At 39.0% G+C, this 18,708-nt stretch overlaps 1 protein-coding gene across 4 annotated transcripts; it reads left to right on the top strand.

Moving 5' to 3' along the window:
* Positions 1–818: 818 nt before the first annotated feature.
* LOC129768115 (BAG family molecular chaperone regulator 2) lies at positions 819–18,566 on the top strand. 4 transcript variants are annotated; one of them, XM_055769543.1, is made up of 4 exons: positions 819–968; positions 2,015–2,334; positions 2,442–2,584; positions 18,040–18,566. In XM_055769543.1, the coding sequence occupies exons 2-4, from the start codon at positions 2,165–2,167 to the stop codon at positions 18,399–18,401; spliced, it is 675 nt and encodes a 224-aa protein (XP_055625518.1). In that variant the 5' UTR covers positions 819–968; positions 2,015–2,164; the 3' UTR covers positions 18,402–18,566. The 4 variants fall into 4 exon arrangements, with proteins under 4 accessions (XP_055625518.1, XP_055625522.1, XP_055625520.1 ...); XM_055769545.1 differs by lacking the exon at positions 819–968 and adding an exon at positions 1,142–1,957; XM_055769546.1 differs by lacking the exon at positions 819–968 and adding an exon at positions 1,943–1,957 and having other exon boundaries at positions 2,162–2,334.
* Positions 18,567–18,708: the final 142 nt, after the last annotated feature.

Here is an 18,708-nt window from a genome sequence, read left to right as displayed (position 1 = left end):
TCTCCTATCAAAGCAACGCGATTTTTGCAGCCAACGCTTGGAAAGTTCTATCCTTTTTTCGCACTGTCATGGGTGATTTCGCGCTTTGCTCTGATTGGTTGACGAATAAAAATCGCTATTGAAGAAAAAAAATCGCGCTCATTGTGGATGATTGTGAATCCGGCATAACTGGAAATATTTAAACGCTGTAGCGTAAATTGATTGAAATTTCAGCTGGGGTTTCTGAATCAGTTTATCTGCTGCGCCACTAATCTGTACACCATGGTATCATGTCGAGATTGTTTTTTTTTGTAATACTGTTTTCGGCAAGATGGTGGAGTTAACAGGTGGCTCGTAATTTACACTATTTAGAAAAGACGTATGAGGAATGGCAAGACGAAAAGTTTGGATTTGTTTATGTTATTACTCACGTTGGTATGTTTACATTTGATTTCGTCGAAGGTATTTGAAGCAGTATAATAAATAAACAGTTGTCGTTGAAAATAGTAACCTAGTAACCTTTATGCATATGCTTCCGCCAGCTTGCTCGGCTAATGTAATTCAGGGAACGCTTTGATCGTGGTATCGCCACTGGCGCATAATTTGTATCTTTGTTTTTTGTGCTGGTTCATAACGGCAATCAACCGTGCCGACGAAACTGTAGTCAATGTTTAGTGCTATTCGGATATCATCAATGTAAATAAGTTCAAACTTACGGGATACGTCCGGCACGGCAATTCTGACATTACGTTTTACCTTCCACTTCACTTTCCTTGGTTTTCGGTAGCTACGGTGTCTGCTCCCTAGATACCTAAACAGAGAGCGTTTGATGATTCCTCTCGCATTTCCAATGCCCTATTCTCTCTCCCTCTGAACGATTTTGAAACATTTGAAAAGAGCAAGCTTCCTGACAATATTGTGCATTGTGAATAGTGTCTTGATCGACAAAAATCTGTTGTAAAACTGCACAGTAAGTTGACCTTCCAAAGGTAAGTTTCGAACGCTGTTAAAATTATGTGTTTTGTGGCTGTTAGGGTGCACTCGTGCTAGGAAATGTTTCGAAAACAATGTTTTGATGAAGAAAACCAAATGGTGCATATACAGTAATGACAAGTTTCTGTTCGAAATGCCGCCCCGCTTCCCTTCGTAGTCTCACAGCTGACGTTTGTGGAAAGGAAATCATACAGGCACAGGAATTGCGGTTTATAAAATAACAGCTGCTTAAAGATATGATATTGAAATGTTTAGTGGTTTGTACATTATAATTGCACTCCAGAAAAAGTACAATATGTTCCAATTACAACTTGCGACATCTCCAACCCATAGCTATTTTAGAATAAATGTTATTCATGTAAACTTATAGTAATTTTACGAAATGAATGCGAAAATATTTTATTGTGGTACTCACACAATCACAATTGTTGACACAAAGAAAGAACGAACACTTGCGTACGTAAGCTGCAAACGGCAGTGTGGCGCTTGAATTAAAGTCGAAAGCAGCTGAACGATATTACGGGAAAATTCGAGATTTTCTCCTTTGGTCGTCGTGTACATTTTCCCTTTTAATTCGAATTTAAATCTTAATTGAAACTTGAATAAGAAATTGTGTAATTGTTAAGCTTAATTGAAAAATTCAGTAGATCTTCTCAGGCATGATTTGTCCTGTTGAATCGTTGAATCGGACAGTAAGCTGTAGATGATTAAGCTCAGTTCACTAAAACGCAGCTGCAGTTCTCGTGTAACGAAACCCTATTGGTACAGTGGGATCAAAAGGAAATATTCTAGAACAAAGATGCTACGCGGTTGGCTGCGTGTGGTCAGTATGTCGCGAATTTTCTAGATGCGTTCGGATTTCTCGCTCGTGAACCATGGCTGGAAATTTGTTTCCCAGTGCAGCTAAACGGTCCCGTTTCGATGAACAGTTTGATCAGGAATTTGATGGATTCGATCCGTCCTCTAGCATGACGAGCACCCACAGGTAAATATAAATATTGGCCGATGTAATAACGACATCTTGTTTGCATGTTTCTTTCAGATAAACAACCAAAAATACGATCGACGTAACCAAACACCATCACCATCAAACGTTGCGTAGTTGCGAACACAACTGTTTCCTACCTAATTTTTGATTTATTAACAGTGAACTTTGACAGAGAAAAGTCTAACTTGTACACGTTTTCAGCCAATGATATCGGCGAGCGGTGCGAATAGAGAAGATTTTGAAGGGATGGAGGTTGATTCGGTGGCAGCGGACTTTGGAAGTCGGGATGGTCGAGATTATGGTGCTACCTGGTCGGTGATGCCTAGTGTGGACGATTCGAACACAGCCTGGCTCAACAAACCACCGATGGAAAGGTTATCTTACTGAGAACAAACGAATAATATTTGATATTAATCTAATATAAAAGTTTGAGAGTACTCAAAAGTAAAACTATTCTGTATATTCTGTACCTCCTACACAGGTTTATCGGTATTCTGGATCAGCTGGATTCGAAAGTGGAGAAGCTTCGCAAGGAAGCCCTCGTGTTGCAGGAAAAGAAGGATTTCCTAGCGATGTCGGTTGACTTGCTCAAAAACAACGAGTACTTAACTGGATTAGACGAAAGTGAGTTTGCACTTTATGATACTGTTAAAATATTAGTTATTGCTTTGATATATACAACTTCCGACGTTTTGGACAATGATGTTGGTAAACTTTGATCAATTACTCATTTCGCTTTCTTTCATGTGAGAAAATGAACATGACTCATTTTTGGATCAATTGCGCCTGTGTAATATATTTTAGGTTCAATTATTCTCGATAACTAGTGTTATAGTTATGAACTGATTTGTGTTAAAAGACCAAGATTCGAAATTACGGTTATGAAGCTAAAATGCCACATTTTTTGTTTAATTTGTGGCACTTGTATCTAATTTGGGAGAACCCAAAGTGTAATGATCTATGAAATGATTATTCTGTCGTATCTAGTGTATCGATAGGCTCTTCCTGATTTCTTTTCATCTTCTAAAACTCGGATTCCGCATTTTAAAATTGGAACGAATTCAATACCATTTTCTGCCCGTAACACTTGATTCTATAGAATGTGGAGACGATCTGGCGTAGGGTCACGACTTTAATTCTCACTTCCGACATTCTTCCAAAAATGGAACCAGCCAAAAGTGTTGGAAGTCACTATAACAAAAAAAAAAAACATTCTATGAAATAATATCTCCCCAGAAATGATCGTTTTATATTTTTTTAAAAACGTTTAGAACGCAGAGTTACAAATACAGTTGAACCCCGATAGACGTCAGCGAGTTCCATAGAAAATCTATAGGCCTTCCTGGAATTTGTCAGTGAGTGGTAGGCTCATGCTCCTTTGTGTTCGTTATGGTCTTAACCAGGCATCCCAAAAGTACTGCATTTTCATAACAGTCGGTATGAAATTGAATCGACAGTCTCTGTGAGCGCGCTATACTCGTGTACAAGCGACAGAGCATGAATGCATAAAGTAATACTATACAGCAACAGTCGGTGTTTCGTCGATTCATCTAATTTGTCGTGCCCGACCGTAGTGAGCCGGGGAGACTGTTCGTTTCCGATTTTTTCGTGTCTGCTATTCCGTTCGCTCTGTCACCGTAACAGTCGCTGACGAAGCGATGAATCTCATCGGTTTACCCGGGTTACTGTCACACGTGACTGTCGCCAGAAAAATGTCATGACATTTTTCTGGCGATCGTAATGCTAGCCTGTATCTTATGCGTTTGTGCTTCTTCACCAGCACGCTTTGAGATGTGTATCGGACATATGGCTGTGATCACTAGTTGCGTGCACACATAGGAAGCCGAGTTAATTTCATATCGACTGTAATAAGAATGCTTTACTGTTGGGATGCCTGAATCCAGATACACAAATGATCAACAATTCATATGAGAAAAACACGCACAGCTTAATAATTGTAGGCGAGAGTTTCTTCGATAATATATTGGTGACGTCGGAAATACTCAGTGTTGGGAGTGTTTAGATTTATCCTCCAAGTTGGAAACTAATGCAGCGCGAACTCGATTATATACAGTCTCCGATTTCTTTTCACTGTATATAATAGAATCTTGTATATAATCGAGTCAAAAAAATGTTTTTTTAATTTGTTTTTCATGCATATAATTTTTGATTATTGAATGTAAAAGAAGAATTTAATATATTTTCCCAGAATCTCTCAGGAGGTGATAGATGATCATATTTCATGGAAAAAACCCTCCTACGCATATGTTCGAATTTTAACAATGACAGAGTTATAGAACTAAACTGGCTCTACACTAAAAAGTACGCTACTTGAGCCAATTATGTTGCTTTCATTTGAAAGATATTTTTTTTTTAAATCTTTAAAACATTTTCTTGCTAGTTGTACGTTTTTCTCATAATCCAGTGTACCGATATGGCTGATTTTTTTAGCATGTAAAAATCTTATTATCTGAATTGTTACGTAGCGGTTTTTGAAAATTATGAAAATTGCCAAAATGTCGGCCATTTGAATAATAAAAAAAAAATTCAACAAAAATCGTAAGGCCGTGGTTATCAGAGAAGTTATCAATGATGATAATCGATCAAAGCAGATAGGTTCTTTTCGTAGGTCAGAATTCATTTTTGCATGCTGAAAAAAAACTTCTGCTAAATTGGTCCACTAGATTCTGAGATAAACGTACCACCAGCTGAAAAAATGCGCTTAAAGATTCGCACAGCCATGTTACTCTTGAGATGACCCCATAGTTTTTACTGCAGATTTTCAACGAAATGAAATATCGAAGAATCCTTCCGGTACAACATTGCATAAAAACAATTTTTTCGATTTACCAGAGTTGATTCCCCCATTAAACAGATTCCCGAAAAAATCGCAAATGAAACAAGTATAACGAAAATTTTCGCACGTAGAAGATTTCATGGAAATAAATTTGTACATAAAAAAAGGCAATGTTTTTTTATTAACTTCACATTTTCAAAAATAGCTGAATGTTCAAATCAAAATATCTCTATATGTAGAAAATTCTTCAGATCATGATATAATTATAGTTTTGAATGTCAATGAATCATATATTTCAAAGCAAGAATCAACCAGGCAAACCTAATTCACCAGGTAAAAGTATACCGTCGTATTCTGAAATACAATCGAGTTAGAATTACCCGAACGGATCGCAATTTTGCATTCTGTAATCCGTTCGACGACTCAAGTTCAATCGAGCTATGCATCCTAGCCACACTCTACCGTATCAAACATGTGTTCTATGTAACAGAGTAATAAAATCTTGCATGAACAACATATATATTAATGTTCTGCAGTTCTGTAGTTCCGTGAAAAGCATTAAATACATTTGCAAGTCCGTGAATGAGGGCAGTAAGGTGGCTGTATTTCAAATTCAGTATATCGATATGAATATGAAACACACTTGCAATACACTTGTTGTTTGTCATATAACAACGAATATATTCGCTAAAAATTATCTAAATGGCAGCATAACGTTTATCGGGTCAGTTAGTAATAATGATAATAATACTAAAATTTTGTTGATAATATTAAGATTACACGTTAAACATATTTTATTCATAAATAAAATAAAATCTCCTTCATGTCCAAACCTACATTGCTAAGTGCGCAACACTTCCCCCAGCCGCATTCTAATCTGGCCCTACAGTTGCATTCGCGTAACTTTCATTCACACGACTTCCACCCACGACACTTCACCACGCACCTCTTTCAACAGATTCTCTTCTGTTGCTCACACTATTTCCCCCGAAAACTTCTCTACATAGAATAGCCGCGTCATCGACAAATTGAATTTTCCCATATCGGAATATGCTGCAGAATTCGCCAGTTATTAATTGTTATTAAATCTTCGCTGCACAGCAGATTAAACTCTTTAGTTTGCGAAAATCAAATGAAATAAAATGACGTTGTACTGGAAAAATACATACTAAGACACCCGACATCATCAGCACGAGGGAAAAAAAATCATCAACGACGGTAGCAACGTATAACTATTGCATTCAGAATCTACAAAAACATCACTAATGAGCAAGCGGGTTTGTCGCAGACGAAAGACCAAAATACTCTCGCATGGGAATGTATTCGTGTACAGTACACGACAGTAACAATAAATGTCGCATAACATTTCCACTGTGTGACTGTAGTAAAAATTCAATCGCGTGACTGTCACGGGACAATGGTGGCGACAGTCATGAGATTACTGTCGTGATGCAGTACATTTGGTACCCCTGGTCTTAACATTATCTGGCCACTGGGGTAAACGTCCTTATAGATGGATAGTTTAATAATTTCGGTATTGATAAAACATAGTTTTCGTGCTGAAATAGCTTTTTTTTGCGTTTGCATCTCATTTTTAGTCCTTAACTTGCTGACTTCGCCCGCCCAAAAGTTATTTTTTGTTATTAATACCTCCAAACATTCACGTTTTCTTACTTACGATCATGGGTCCAATCGTAGAACTGTTATCTGTTATCAATTTACTTTTAAAATAAATTTCCTAGGACTACCAAAACTCGTCATTATAATATCAGACTATTTTCAGACACAATTCTCGTGCAAGAATCTACAGAAAATACGATAGAATAAAGACAGCCCTAAATCGGACAATTCCTTTCTCGAGTTTTGCACTTATCAACACATTCGACGATCCATTTTTATTTATATAGATAGAAGATGATATAGGAGTGCGTTTTATCACATGAAAAACCAATTCCACTTTCATCAATTTCGTTAGCGCAAACATTAAATGGACTAACAACGCTTGTCACTATGTAATTATAGAATATATGGTAATTGAATTTTCCCATTTCACTTCAAAGTTTTCCGAAAATTTTCAATTGTCATGTTTGGTTGAAATATGTGTAATATTTTATGGGACGCCCTCTCCATTCCAGAAGAGGGAGGGGTGTCATACCCATAGAAACATTTCTCGTACCCAAAAACCCTCACATCCCAATTTGGTTCCATTTGCTTGATTAGTTCTCGAGTTATGCAAAAGTTTGTGTTTCATTTGTATGGCAGCCGTAAAAACTATAGTGTTTATTTTGCAAGTATGCATATTATCTTTATTTTTCAAAAAACACTTTCTCGAGCAGGAAGAAATACTTAAGAATACCTCATTTTTTGGACAAGCCTTATATAAGAAATAAAATACTAAAGAACAAGTGAAGTTGGAGTGAAATAGTTTTCGATAACTCACGTGGCCGAGTGGTTAGCGTCTCACATTATCATGCCGGGTGAAAATTTCTTTCCTGACAATTAAAGAAAATTTTACGCTTTTTCGCGTGAGTTCGTGGTTTAAGACTAACTTTATTTTCCAAATATGTACAATATATATACAGACATTCTTAACCTAAAGATGAGGAATATCTCCTCTCTCTTTCATGAAACCGATACACATCGGTTCCATTTTTCTTAGATCACCCACATGGACAATCTTCTACATTATCTCCACGCGACGACCACGTGGTCGTCACCGTGGGCCTATCTTATTTTCGAGTTGGCCCTTTCCATCCTTCGTCCTAAAAATAAACCTGAACAAACATCATCTTATATTTTATTACACTCTGCTGGCGTATCTAGCCGAGCGCGCAGCTAGGGATGGAAAGGGTAATAAATGCATCCTAAGTGATGCGTGCATTAAATTGTTTACCAGACGCAATCTAAATATTCGTCTGTTTTGAATTTATGACCAGCAATAATTTCGAGCTACAAGCGTTTTCTAGCCTGATCAAACACTTGAGCTCTTACATTTGTTAATTGCCTTACATTGGTCCTATCTAAATATTGCGTTTCGTCCTAACTAAACGACTATTTCCCATTTGGGATTTAGGATAAGCAAATACTTGAGTTTGCCTTGCTCTTACACATTTTCCTTCGCTCAGCTGGGGTCTTGTTTAAAATGTATATTTTGTCTTACTTATTTCGTAGCCTATCTGTCCGCGACACCGGGGGTTCGGGTTCGATTCTCGTTGTGCTCGGGGGAATTTTTCGTCGAAGAAATTTTCTCCAACCTGCACTGTGATCACGCGTATTCTAGAGTTTGCCACTCAGAATGCATTCAAGGCGTGTTATTTGGCATAGAAATCTCAAATAATTACTACTAAAAATGACGCAAGCAATACTACGTTGAATCGGCGAAATTCCTCTAGGAACGCCAAGTAATGCTTGAGCAATGTTGTTTGGTATGGAATGTGCTCATTTTAGTATTGGATAAGTATTGTGGGACCTAATAAAAAAATATTCCAGAATTCCAATACATAGATCACTGCATGAATCAGTGCACAGAGACGTCAGTACTACAGTTTTGCTCCCATTCGTTGCAATGTCTCTATTTAAATGTTCACGAATGGGAGCTGAAACACACCACGCGTCAACAACGTCAAAAAAGGTAGGCGCCGTCACGAGATTTTTCAAGTTCCACCCGAATAACACCGTATTTTCTAGAGGTTATAGAAGAAAAGATCCTCAAATATTATTCCACAGTAATATTCGAGGGGTGCGGAACTTCATTTTAATCTGCTCGAATGATATGATCACCATTTTATGAACTACATATAAATACTTCACGAAGCTTCGAAGAAAATTCTATTTCTCAAGCATTGGAGCATAGGGAAGGGTAAAACAATCATTTTCGTTTAATAAAGTCGATCATCTTAAAATAACACGATTTTACAGAATCAAGTTTACTTCCAGTTTATTAAAAGCAATATTCCATTGAAAAACATTATTGGCAATCCTGCTTGGGAAACTTCGCTTTCTTCGACGAATTCCCTCAAAATTTGGATCTCTTCACGAAGTTAAGCATTTTGACCTGTGGACCACAACTTTACAGCTGCTACGGAACTGCCGGAGCTCAAACCCGGTCATATGCTTTGGAAATGTCTACTGCGAGTAGCTCGGTGTGAAGATTTTTCGTCCTTGCCTCGTTCAGAGCATGGCTCAGGGTGGCCAAGTGTTAGCGCATAAACCGGGCTAACTGCGGTTGGATGGTTCTGGCTAAGCACACTGTGGAAATTGAAAAACACAAGTTTTTGGAGTCCAAATTTTCTCTTTATATTTCACTCATTACACAACATTTGGTAATCACTTTGTCGTTGGCGGTTAGGAAAATAATTGGGAACATGAATCACGTTGTGCGCTGCTTTTATGTTTGTCGAAAGTTGGTGAGGTGATCGTCCTGTCGGCTCCACTCGACTCGGCTCGGGTGCTGTTCGTTTGCAATGTTGCTACTTAATTCATCTCGCTCTCGCACGTTGCGGGGTGATACGATGGAATGAAATGGAGAGCAATTGTAAAATGTAAAATGGAGGATTTTAATTTATTTGTTCTGACATGTCAGAACACGTAAGCGCTCGCTACACGTGGCGCGAACACCAAGTATGATGTTGGAAATCTAGCAGAGGTTTTTCGGATAGGTGCTGGGTTCGTCGGTTAACCATTCTCTCCATGATCTTGGAGGGACAACCGATCAATGGGGCGATAGTCCGGTTTTGTATGTATGGCGGCAAACCGACCCCGTCTGATCTCGTTGATTTGCTCTTGGCGACGGCCAGTGCCTGGTTGATGTCGCGGATATAGAAAGATTGGTTGAGTTGTGAGTTAAGGTCAATGTCTGGTATTTGGATCTTCGCATTGACAGCGTTTCTTCAGGTGAAGTCTTCAGGAAAGCCACCCAATGTTTTCCTGCCTACATTCCGAGCCGTGCGATAGAGCGCAAAAACCTTCATTCACCGGGTTCACCTCCTGCCAGGGATGGAGCTGTGTCTCGATATTGACGTGAGAGCTGCGTGTTGAACGAATCTTTCGAGAGTTGGTTCATAGTTGTTGGGTTCGGCTCCCCGTTGGGGTGATTCAGGAACTTTTCGATGTTGGTTTGATAGGCTGTCCAATCCGCTTGGTCCTAATGTCACCGTGGTCGTCTGGTGAATACCGAGATTTTATCATCAATTTGAATGAAGATCGGAGTCACTCCTTCCAATGTGTGTTCGTCACAATAGGCGGGGAAGCAGGTTGCGACTGGACAGGCTTCGGTCTATGGGTGTTTCAATTCGATTGTGTACGAAGGTGGGAGACCCGTCATTCAACGCAACGAGTTCTACCTCTTCCAGCGATCTAGGTTAATAGTAAACCGTGCGAGTTTTTTCACTCGGTTTGTGAGCGAATCGCAGAAGTAATTTGTTTCACGGGAGTGAGTGTCTCTACGGTGTACAATTCGTGCTCTCTCGCCATCTTCGCTCAATTTAGATTGGCTCCACCTGATTATTAAAATTGATTCTCTGAGTGACTATGTAGACGAGCGAAACAAAACCGACACGAACCGACTTAACAGTATTGCCAGTGGTTTTGATTTCAATTTTGAGCGCGATCTGTCATTTATTTGATTGAGATATGAACAATTCTATAGGCCAAAGAATTACAGATCTGTCGAGAAATGGCCGAGTTAGAAGTTTTCTGCAAAACATTATTCGCAGAATTGTCGAAAAAAATGTTTTAGTCTGAAAACTATGTTTCATCAATACAGAATTTATTGAACTATCCATATGCAAAGCCGTGTACACCAGCGGTCGAATAATGTGGAGGCCATGAAAGAGCTTTAGCCTACCACTCACTGACTAATTTCTGGAAGGCTGATAGATTTACTAGGGAACTCGCTTTCGCGGATAATCTAGGTTCTACTGTCTAGAGTGACATTGGATCACATAGGAGTGAGGCTCGCGATGCAATGTTTTGCTTCTCTTCAGGAACTAAACAGTCTACCTATATTCCATTGTATTGAGCAAGACCTTTGTATGTGATCTCAGCATTAGGAAAGACTGTTGTCTGCTCGCTAGTGCGAAGCTGTGGTGGCTATAGCGACGCGAATATTTATATGACGTCTTCGTTCTGTTATTTTCCTTCGATAAAATGATTGATGAAAACTGGAAGATCTGATCTGTTACAGTTCACTGTAGCTGTTACGTGAATTCCGTGATCGTATAGATACCGTACTATTTCGTAGGAGGTAAAAAATCTGTCAAATCTGAAATTACCTATGTGTGGTTCGATGGTGGACTGTATATGGTTGGGGAGGAGGCAAAGATGCTCGTGACCTTTCCTCGGTTTAACTGGACAGCTGGTGATGCCTCACGCATGCGACAATCACAATCGCCGGGAAGTAGCTGGCTGAAAAGCTGCGTGCTGCGAAACTTTCCACTCGCTGATCTACGCTGACGACCACTCTCGTTGAATCAGCTGCTAGATAGAAACTCTCAAACACTGTGAAATTCAATACACGGAATGTTGTCTTTTATAATACACTTTATTTACATTGCCCTAACTTAATCTAAAATTATACTAACTTATTATAGACTAAAAGAGAAACACTTGTAAAAAAACTGTTCGAGCTAAAGACACTTTGGCACTGTAAGATAAAATTTGATGTGAGAGCGTCTCACTGGCTGAAACGCATAGTTTTATTCAACGGTAATGCTGCAATAGCGATGGACAGCATTTTTATCTCTGGTGTTGTTGCCGTTATTGCGCTATGTAATGCACGTGCGCTGCTGGAAGGGGAATCAAAGAAAAGGGGCGTTTGTTCCTTATGAACATGTACAGACATGTTTTCTCTTGCGGTTTCTCTTTTCTTCAGTCGTGAGACTGAACAACCTTGAAAACCAGTTTGGATTAGTTGCTGGGTCAACTGCTTTACTATTTGTGACACCAGACCGACAGTTGGTGATTTATTGTCACGTTCACTGAAATAAATGTCGAATTGGATTGGAAAATTCGCTGTCGCTCAGACCTAGACCTTGGGGCTGATCACGAACGTCACTTCACGGTGAGAACGGAATGAAACGTATACAAATTGCCTCCAATTCATTTCGTTGTCACCGTGAAGTGACGTTCGTGATCAGGCCCCTTATATCCTCTTTTTACTGGCTTAAATGTCATATACTGTTTTAGTGAGGATCAATGAGGCATCAATTGACTGCGATGATGTGCATTTTGCACCATTCTGGCATGCAGATTTCAATAAGTCATAAAGTGGGCGAACCATGAACAGCTCGTCAAATGGATCGGAATTCCTCGAAGGCATCGCCCTGTTGTCATTCAGATGTAGGTTCTCCTTAATTTTCTTAAATTGTTTACACGGCATAATAGCAGATGTCTCTTCCGTCCAGAAGAAGGGTTCATTGGACCAATACAGCTCAACAGTAGTCAGTGGCTTTAGTCCCATCAATATTATAATTCCAAGAAAAGTTTTCATTAGACCTTGAGACACCGGTTATTCGACTTTCCTGTTGAACTACGTACATGTTTATTTGTGTAACCAACAGTTCTATTACACTGTCGTCGGAACATTTTGCTAAATAAACCGACGGTTTCGTGTCAATTATCAAACATAATCAAAATTGTTCACGTTGGGTCGCTGAGGCCATTCGGCTTTTTCCAAGTCAGTTGATCGAAGTAGTTTGTTCCGTCCTCTTAGCATGATCATTTTCTCTTAGCGAAAGCTTATCGAGGAAAACTGAAAAAGATTTGCGGCTGTTTAATGCTTCTGGATCAACTTCCAGCTCGTCCTCAGACACATCGAGATTAGGGTACAGTCCGATAGTCTCCTCTATTTCTCTGTCATCCGGTTCTGTATGTGGCAGAAAAGGTAACAGCATTATAAAACAATTTACATTTTCCAGCGCAAAAATTAACATTTCAAAACTTACAGTTATGGAGACCAGAGGCGCACAGTTCTGGTTTTTTTTTTCGGATAAATTCCGTTCAGTTTCACTGTCCTTATCATAGTCATCAGCAGGGTTGCCAATAATATTTTTGAAAAAACTGGAAGATTGCTCTTAAAAAAAATTGGAAGAAAAGTGGATCCTGTAAAACCTTTTTATTATTTATGAAGACCGGCTATGTCCCATTAGACGATTTATCTAAATTAATTAATTTTTTTAAATTTCAATGCTTGAGAAATAGAATGCTTCGTGTAATATTTGTATGTTGTTCATAAAACTGTAACTGTAATTACTGTGAAACAATATTTGAGGGATGGTTTTATTTGGGCAAAACTTGAAGAGTTTCGTAATTATCGCTTCATAAAATCCATGAAATCGCTGATAGAAGAGCGTAGCAAAACTGCGTATAGTTCGATACCTCAAAAAGGTACGGATCAGAATGAGATACGAGGTAAAATACCAAAAAAGAAATATCATATACAACTCAATAGTGCTATTTCAATACTCAAATAACCACAAACAACGTTGCTCAAGTATTACTTTGGTATTATAAAATTTTGGTATTGAGAAGCTATTTCTCTCAATTTTTTTTTTGGTGTTATTCATTGCTAATTTACATCTTTTAATTAGTCTTCTTCTTCTTCTTCTTCTTCAATGGCACTAACGTTCCTAGAGGAACTTCGCCGTCTCAACGTAGTATTACCTGCGTCATTTTTATTTGTACTTAGTTCTCTCAATTTTTTTTTTGGTGTTATTCATTGCTAATTTACATCTTTTAATTAGTCTTCTTCTTCTTCTTCTTCTTCAATGGCACTAACGTTCCTAGAGGAACTTCGCCGTCTCAACGTAGTATTACCTGCGTCATTTTTATTTGTACTTAGTTGAGATTTCTATGCCAAATAACACGCCTTGAATGCATTCTGAGTGGCAAGCTCTAGAATACGCGTGATCACAGTGCAAGTCGGAGGAAATTTCTTTGACGAAAAATTCCCCCGACCAGAACGGGAATCGAACCCGAACACCCGGCATGTTAGTTATGACGCTAACCACTCGGCCAAGGGAGCACTTTAATTAGGCTTGCACAAACCAAATTTCGGTATCAAGATCAAGATGAGGGACCCTTAAATATTTCCTCTAGCTCGAGAAAGTACTTTTGAAAAAATATGCATAGTATGCTTTTTTGCAAATCATACACTATGGTTCACATGCATTTTATGCAAAATATGCATTAGCTATTTAGGGGAGTTTGTTTGCATTAATTAAATTAACTATATTTAGAACTAAAATTCCTTTGAGTGACTATGAGAAACTAATATCAATTTGTCGTAAACGAAAGCAAGGTTACTTAGGTTTTATATTCATATCAATTAAGTTTTTAAAGTAGTTTGATAAGTTTCCACCATTCGGGAAAGCTCTTCGTTTTGGAATTTTCGACAAAACACCGACGGATTGAACATAATGGAAAGAACCGAATTACAACTTCGCCAGAGATCGATCCAAGGTCGAATGATAAATGTCAGAAAATAAAATTACATAAGGAATAGGAAGAAGGAGGGACAGATAATATTTATCATTGTAAATTTATTTTATTTAAAATGGATAAAACTAGGGCACACATATTAAAAACTGGATAAAATTGGACGATATTCCAGAAAACTGGAAGACTTTAGGGTTCAACTGGATGACTGGATCGAGAAAAAAAAACTGGAAGAATCCAGTTTAAACTGGAACATTGGCAACGCTGGTCATCAGAATCGTCATTGCCACAAGAATATCGATTATGGATACATTCGGATTGCTGCCAGCAAACGATTCCGCATCTGTTTCAAAAACATCCTCAGATACATCAGGAGAAATCCACAATGCTCCTCTAACTCTTTTTCGAGGTTGTCGTCCGATTCATTGTCACTCGACATAGCATCAGCTGAAATGTGTAACCGGAAGCTATATCGTAATGAAAAAATGGTTCATCACAGAGAACCGTTATTTTCCATTACGTGATCACAGCAGGTTGTACTTATTAAAATTGTATATATAAACTTACCCATTTGATAGTTAGGAATGTATTCGAAATGAATGTTGCTAGTGCCTCGGAAATTGTGATTTGTTTCTACGAATTTTCAGTTTTATGTTTACTCCACTGAAAGATAAACAAAAACAAAAACATTGAAAAAAACAGGAAGTGGGTTATATCTATGGTATAACCGCAAGGGTGACGTTCGTTGATTTAGATCATTTGTATGAAGTTGAAGAACTTCGAAGAACTTGGAGAACTTCGAAAACGAGAGCGTTACGTTGGAGACACAAGGTTTTATGCATCCAATATTGGATACGGAAATATCCTACTGATGGGGAAGAATAATCTTCAGAAGCTATCCTGTTGATTGCGATTGATTGAAAATACACAAAACCTAATGTATTTGGTCACAGTGTTACATGGATAGAAAATATTAAAATAAACTCTTTCATATGAATGTATTTTTAAATTCCCAGAGAAACTGGCAGATTATTTTCAGTAACGATTAGATATTTCCACATTTTCCTCGATACTGGAAGCCCACCAGTGGTTAATGCTAACTCGATAACCATCTGTTAATAGCACTTGATTGGAACATATTTGGTCACAGTGTTACATGGATAGAAAACATTCAAATAAACTCTTTCACATGAATGTATTTTTAAATTCCTAGAGGAACTGGCAGATTATTTTCCGGATCTTTCTCGATCCAAACGGAAAGAATTCCGTGCGTGTATGTGTGTGTGTGTAGTGGCTGCTTCGAGATCTTCCCGGGGAACCGTTTGTAGCATCACTCTCCTCCTGATGGATTCCCTTCTGGCCTAAGGTGCACAAACAGGCTCTTGGTGACACCGTTCATCCGCGCTTTCATGATAAATGAAGAGCCTCACCACAACAGCGACAACATGCTCCAATCGCTGTTCAATTAGAACTCAGTGGATTTCCGAGCGGCGCTCGCTCGTGATTTCAATAGCCTATTTTGAAAGCAAATTTAAGACTATTGAAACAAGTTTTTGGATCAGAAAGTAACAAGTATAGAACGCGTAGACATTTTATCTTTCGAATGAAGTGTTTATCATACCATTTCGTTCAGTTGTTTAGGAGCTATTAACACTCAAAATCTCGGTTTCCGGCGTAACGCTTTCGTTTTCGAAACTTTGATTTTACACCCCGGTATAGAAATGAAAGACGTAGTCCTACGTCAAAACAACACGCTAAAATACACAAACAATAATTTTCGTAACGCAAAACAGTTTAAACATTGAAAATGTTGGTGGCAATATAGTTGCCATCTGCCCGTCTAGCGGTACAGCAGTACACTTGACGGTAAAAATGATTTTTTTTGTATATGAATTTTCGATGTAAATTTCAAGAAAAACAACTAATAAAATTCATGATCAGACTCAGCAGGTCCTAAACAGTTTATTTGTATGGCTCCAAAGCGAATAGTTTTTTTTTATTTTTTCGCTAGACATCAGAACAAGTGTTCCAGCAGAGAAAAAAAATAAAATCGTTGGTGGTATAGTCAGTTGCTTTGTGTCCTTGGCCCTCCAATTGTTTTTATACACTAGGGCACTGAGTGAGCCAAAGAAATCCTCTATTGGGCGGCACTGGGGCAAGTTTGTTGGGTTACGATCTTTCGGCACGAACGGTATCTTTTTCTCCTCAAGATACACTAGCGTCTTCTTGGCGTAATGGGAAGACGCCTTGTCCGGCCAGAAGACGTACTTCCCATCCGCGTGATGCTCGTTCAGGAACGGCAGCAGGATTTTATCGAGGCACTCTTCTCAATAGATTTGTTGGTTGATTGCCAGACCGCTCGGCTTAAACCAAGGCTTTGAAATGCCCCGGTCGGAAATGGCGATGTACAACATAACCTTTTTTTCAAACTTGTGCTTGAACTTGTATTTCACTTCAGGCGGTGTGGATGACTTGTCGCTGGAGTAGTAATTATCATTTCCTGGAATATGCGTTTTGGACAACGGAAAATAGCTTTCGTCGTCCAGAACGAAAGACGTCCCGCGGTATTTTTTGGTCATCCACCGACACTGTGATTTAACCGTCTCAATCTGCTCCTCCGTCTTTTTCCTTCCATCTTGTGGGAGCAGCCATATTTCCGACCGGCGTCACGCAGGCTGGTTGCGTCCTTGTTGTCAAACAGCTTCTTTAACGATGTCTTCCTCTGCTTCGTCATTATCGTCACCGGACGACCACTTCCGATCTTCCGATCTACGTTCAGGGAACCCAGGATACGATATACCATACTGACAGGTACATTTTCTTCCTTAAAATGTGCTACTGTGAACTTTGTTCCTTGCTGGAAATGCGTTTCGTAGAACCGTACAATGCGTTCGCGGAGCACGTGCTGTTTCGACGCTATCTTTGCTTTGACTAAATTCAAACTAGCAAAACCAAACACGCCTACTGTTTCTAGGGAGCCAAAAGAGCAATTTTCTTGGAGAAAGGAAATTTTACGCTCTTTATTTGAGTTACTGAAAGGTATTGAAAAAAATCTCATTTTTTATTTAACACCCGTTAATCACATCACTTACCGCAGTGAATCCTGATTCTTACCACTAATCCACTAACAACTATCCCTCCCATGATAATCGCTAGGGAACCACCCTATAGAGGCGACCCTTCTGGCGGCGAATATCATACTAATATTCCTTCCCTTCCCCTGGTGACTGTAAGGACGTGACCGGCGTCGTTATTGACCGTTTAAAGCTTGAATTATCGAAAAAAGAACAACGAGAATGATTTGCTAGTCCCAAGCGTCATTCTATGTGTTTTTTGTGCAATTTGGTTGGTTCAGGTCAATCACGGTGAGCAACTATGTATTGTACAGTCTACCCAAGCTCAAGCTCAGCGTTTTGTTATTATGGATTTATTGTAGCCAATGTTTGTTCACCTAATCAATGATTAGAAATCAAGAAAAGTTTTAAATCTATATGCATGTATTTCCATTAACAGTTATACAATAAAGTAGTCTAGTTTTTTTCACATTTATAGCAAAAAACATCGAAACATTTAGGTACGATGAATGAAACGCATTAATGTAAAATGTTAGTCAGTAGAAAAAACATTGGCCAAACAGTCGTCGAGCCAGACGAGTTACTCGTCTGTTTTTAGTCGAGCTCGGCTTCTGGAATATGAAAACAAACGAGACGAGCGCTCGTCTGCCCGTCTCGTCTTCTGGAATAGGGCCCATAGTTGCCACTACCCGGACAAAGGTCCAATAAAGAATTTTTAAACAGAACTAGAACTAGAAATACAAATAATTACTATGTATTAATTATACTTTCAGATGAGCGCGAGGAAATCAATTGCTACGTCCAGCGGATCAGTGGTCGTTTATCGACGGTAGAACTGAGTGTGTGTACCGTACGCGATAGGGCCCAGGAAGACTCGCTCCACCATGTGAACAGCTTGATCGATGCGATAATTTCCAGCTCGGACCCGGTGATCTCACGATTGCGCTGCCAGCAGTTCCTGAACGCGTGCAGCACTACGGACACCACCAACTACACGGATCTGGATCCGGCAATGTGTTCCGATAAGAAATTTGAGTGCGTGCTCCTTGGTTGCACGTTGGATGATCAGAAGACCATCAAGAAGCGATTGCAGGCCCTGCTTGCGTATCTCACCCAGCAAACCGTGGTTCATTGAATTTGCTTTTAGATATGACTTTACTATACAAACACATCTTGAATGCAGGGAGCCAAACACTGTAAGCTTCCACGGATGGATTTTATACTTGAATTGTTACCGATACGGCTAGGGTTGATTATAAACATTAAAATTCAAAATCAATGACATTGCATTGCTATTCAATTAAGGCAGCCTTAAATAACGAGAGCAAATGAATGATTAAGCTGTATATAACAATCTAGTCCAAGATTAACACGTAGCATTTAATCTAATCAGCGTTCCGCGCAATGACTAACAACTACGATTAATGTTTAGTAAGCTTCTC

Source organism: Toxorhynchites rutilus, chromosome 2 (genome assembly GCF_029784135.1).
Source record: "Toxorhynchites rutilus septentrionalis strain SRP chromosome 2, ASM2978413v1, whole genome shotgun sequence".
NCBI lineage: Eukaryota > Metazoa > Arthropoda > Insecta > Diptera > Culicidae > Toxorhynchites > Toxorhynchites rutilus.
Note: the sequence above shows the minus strand (reverse complement) of the source record. Positions and strands in the feature narration are given on the sequence as shown.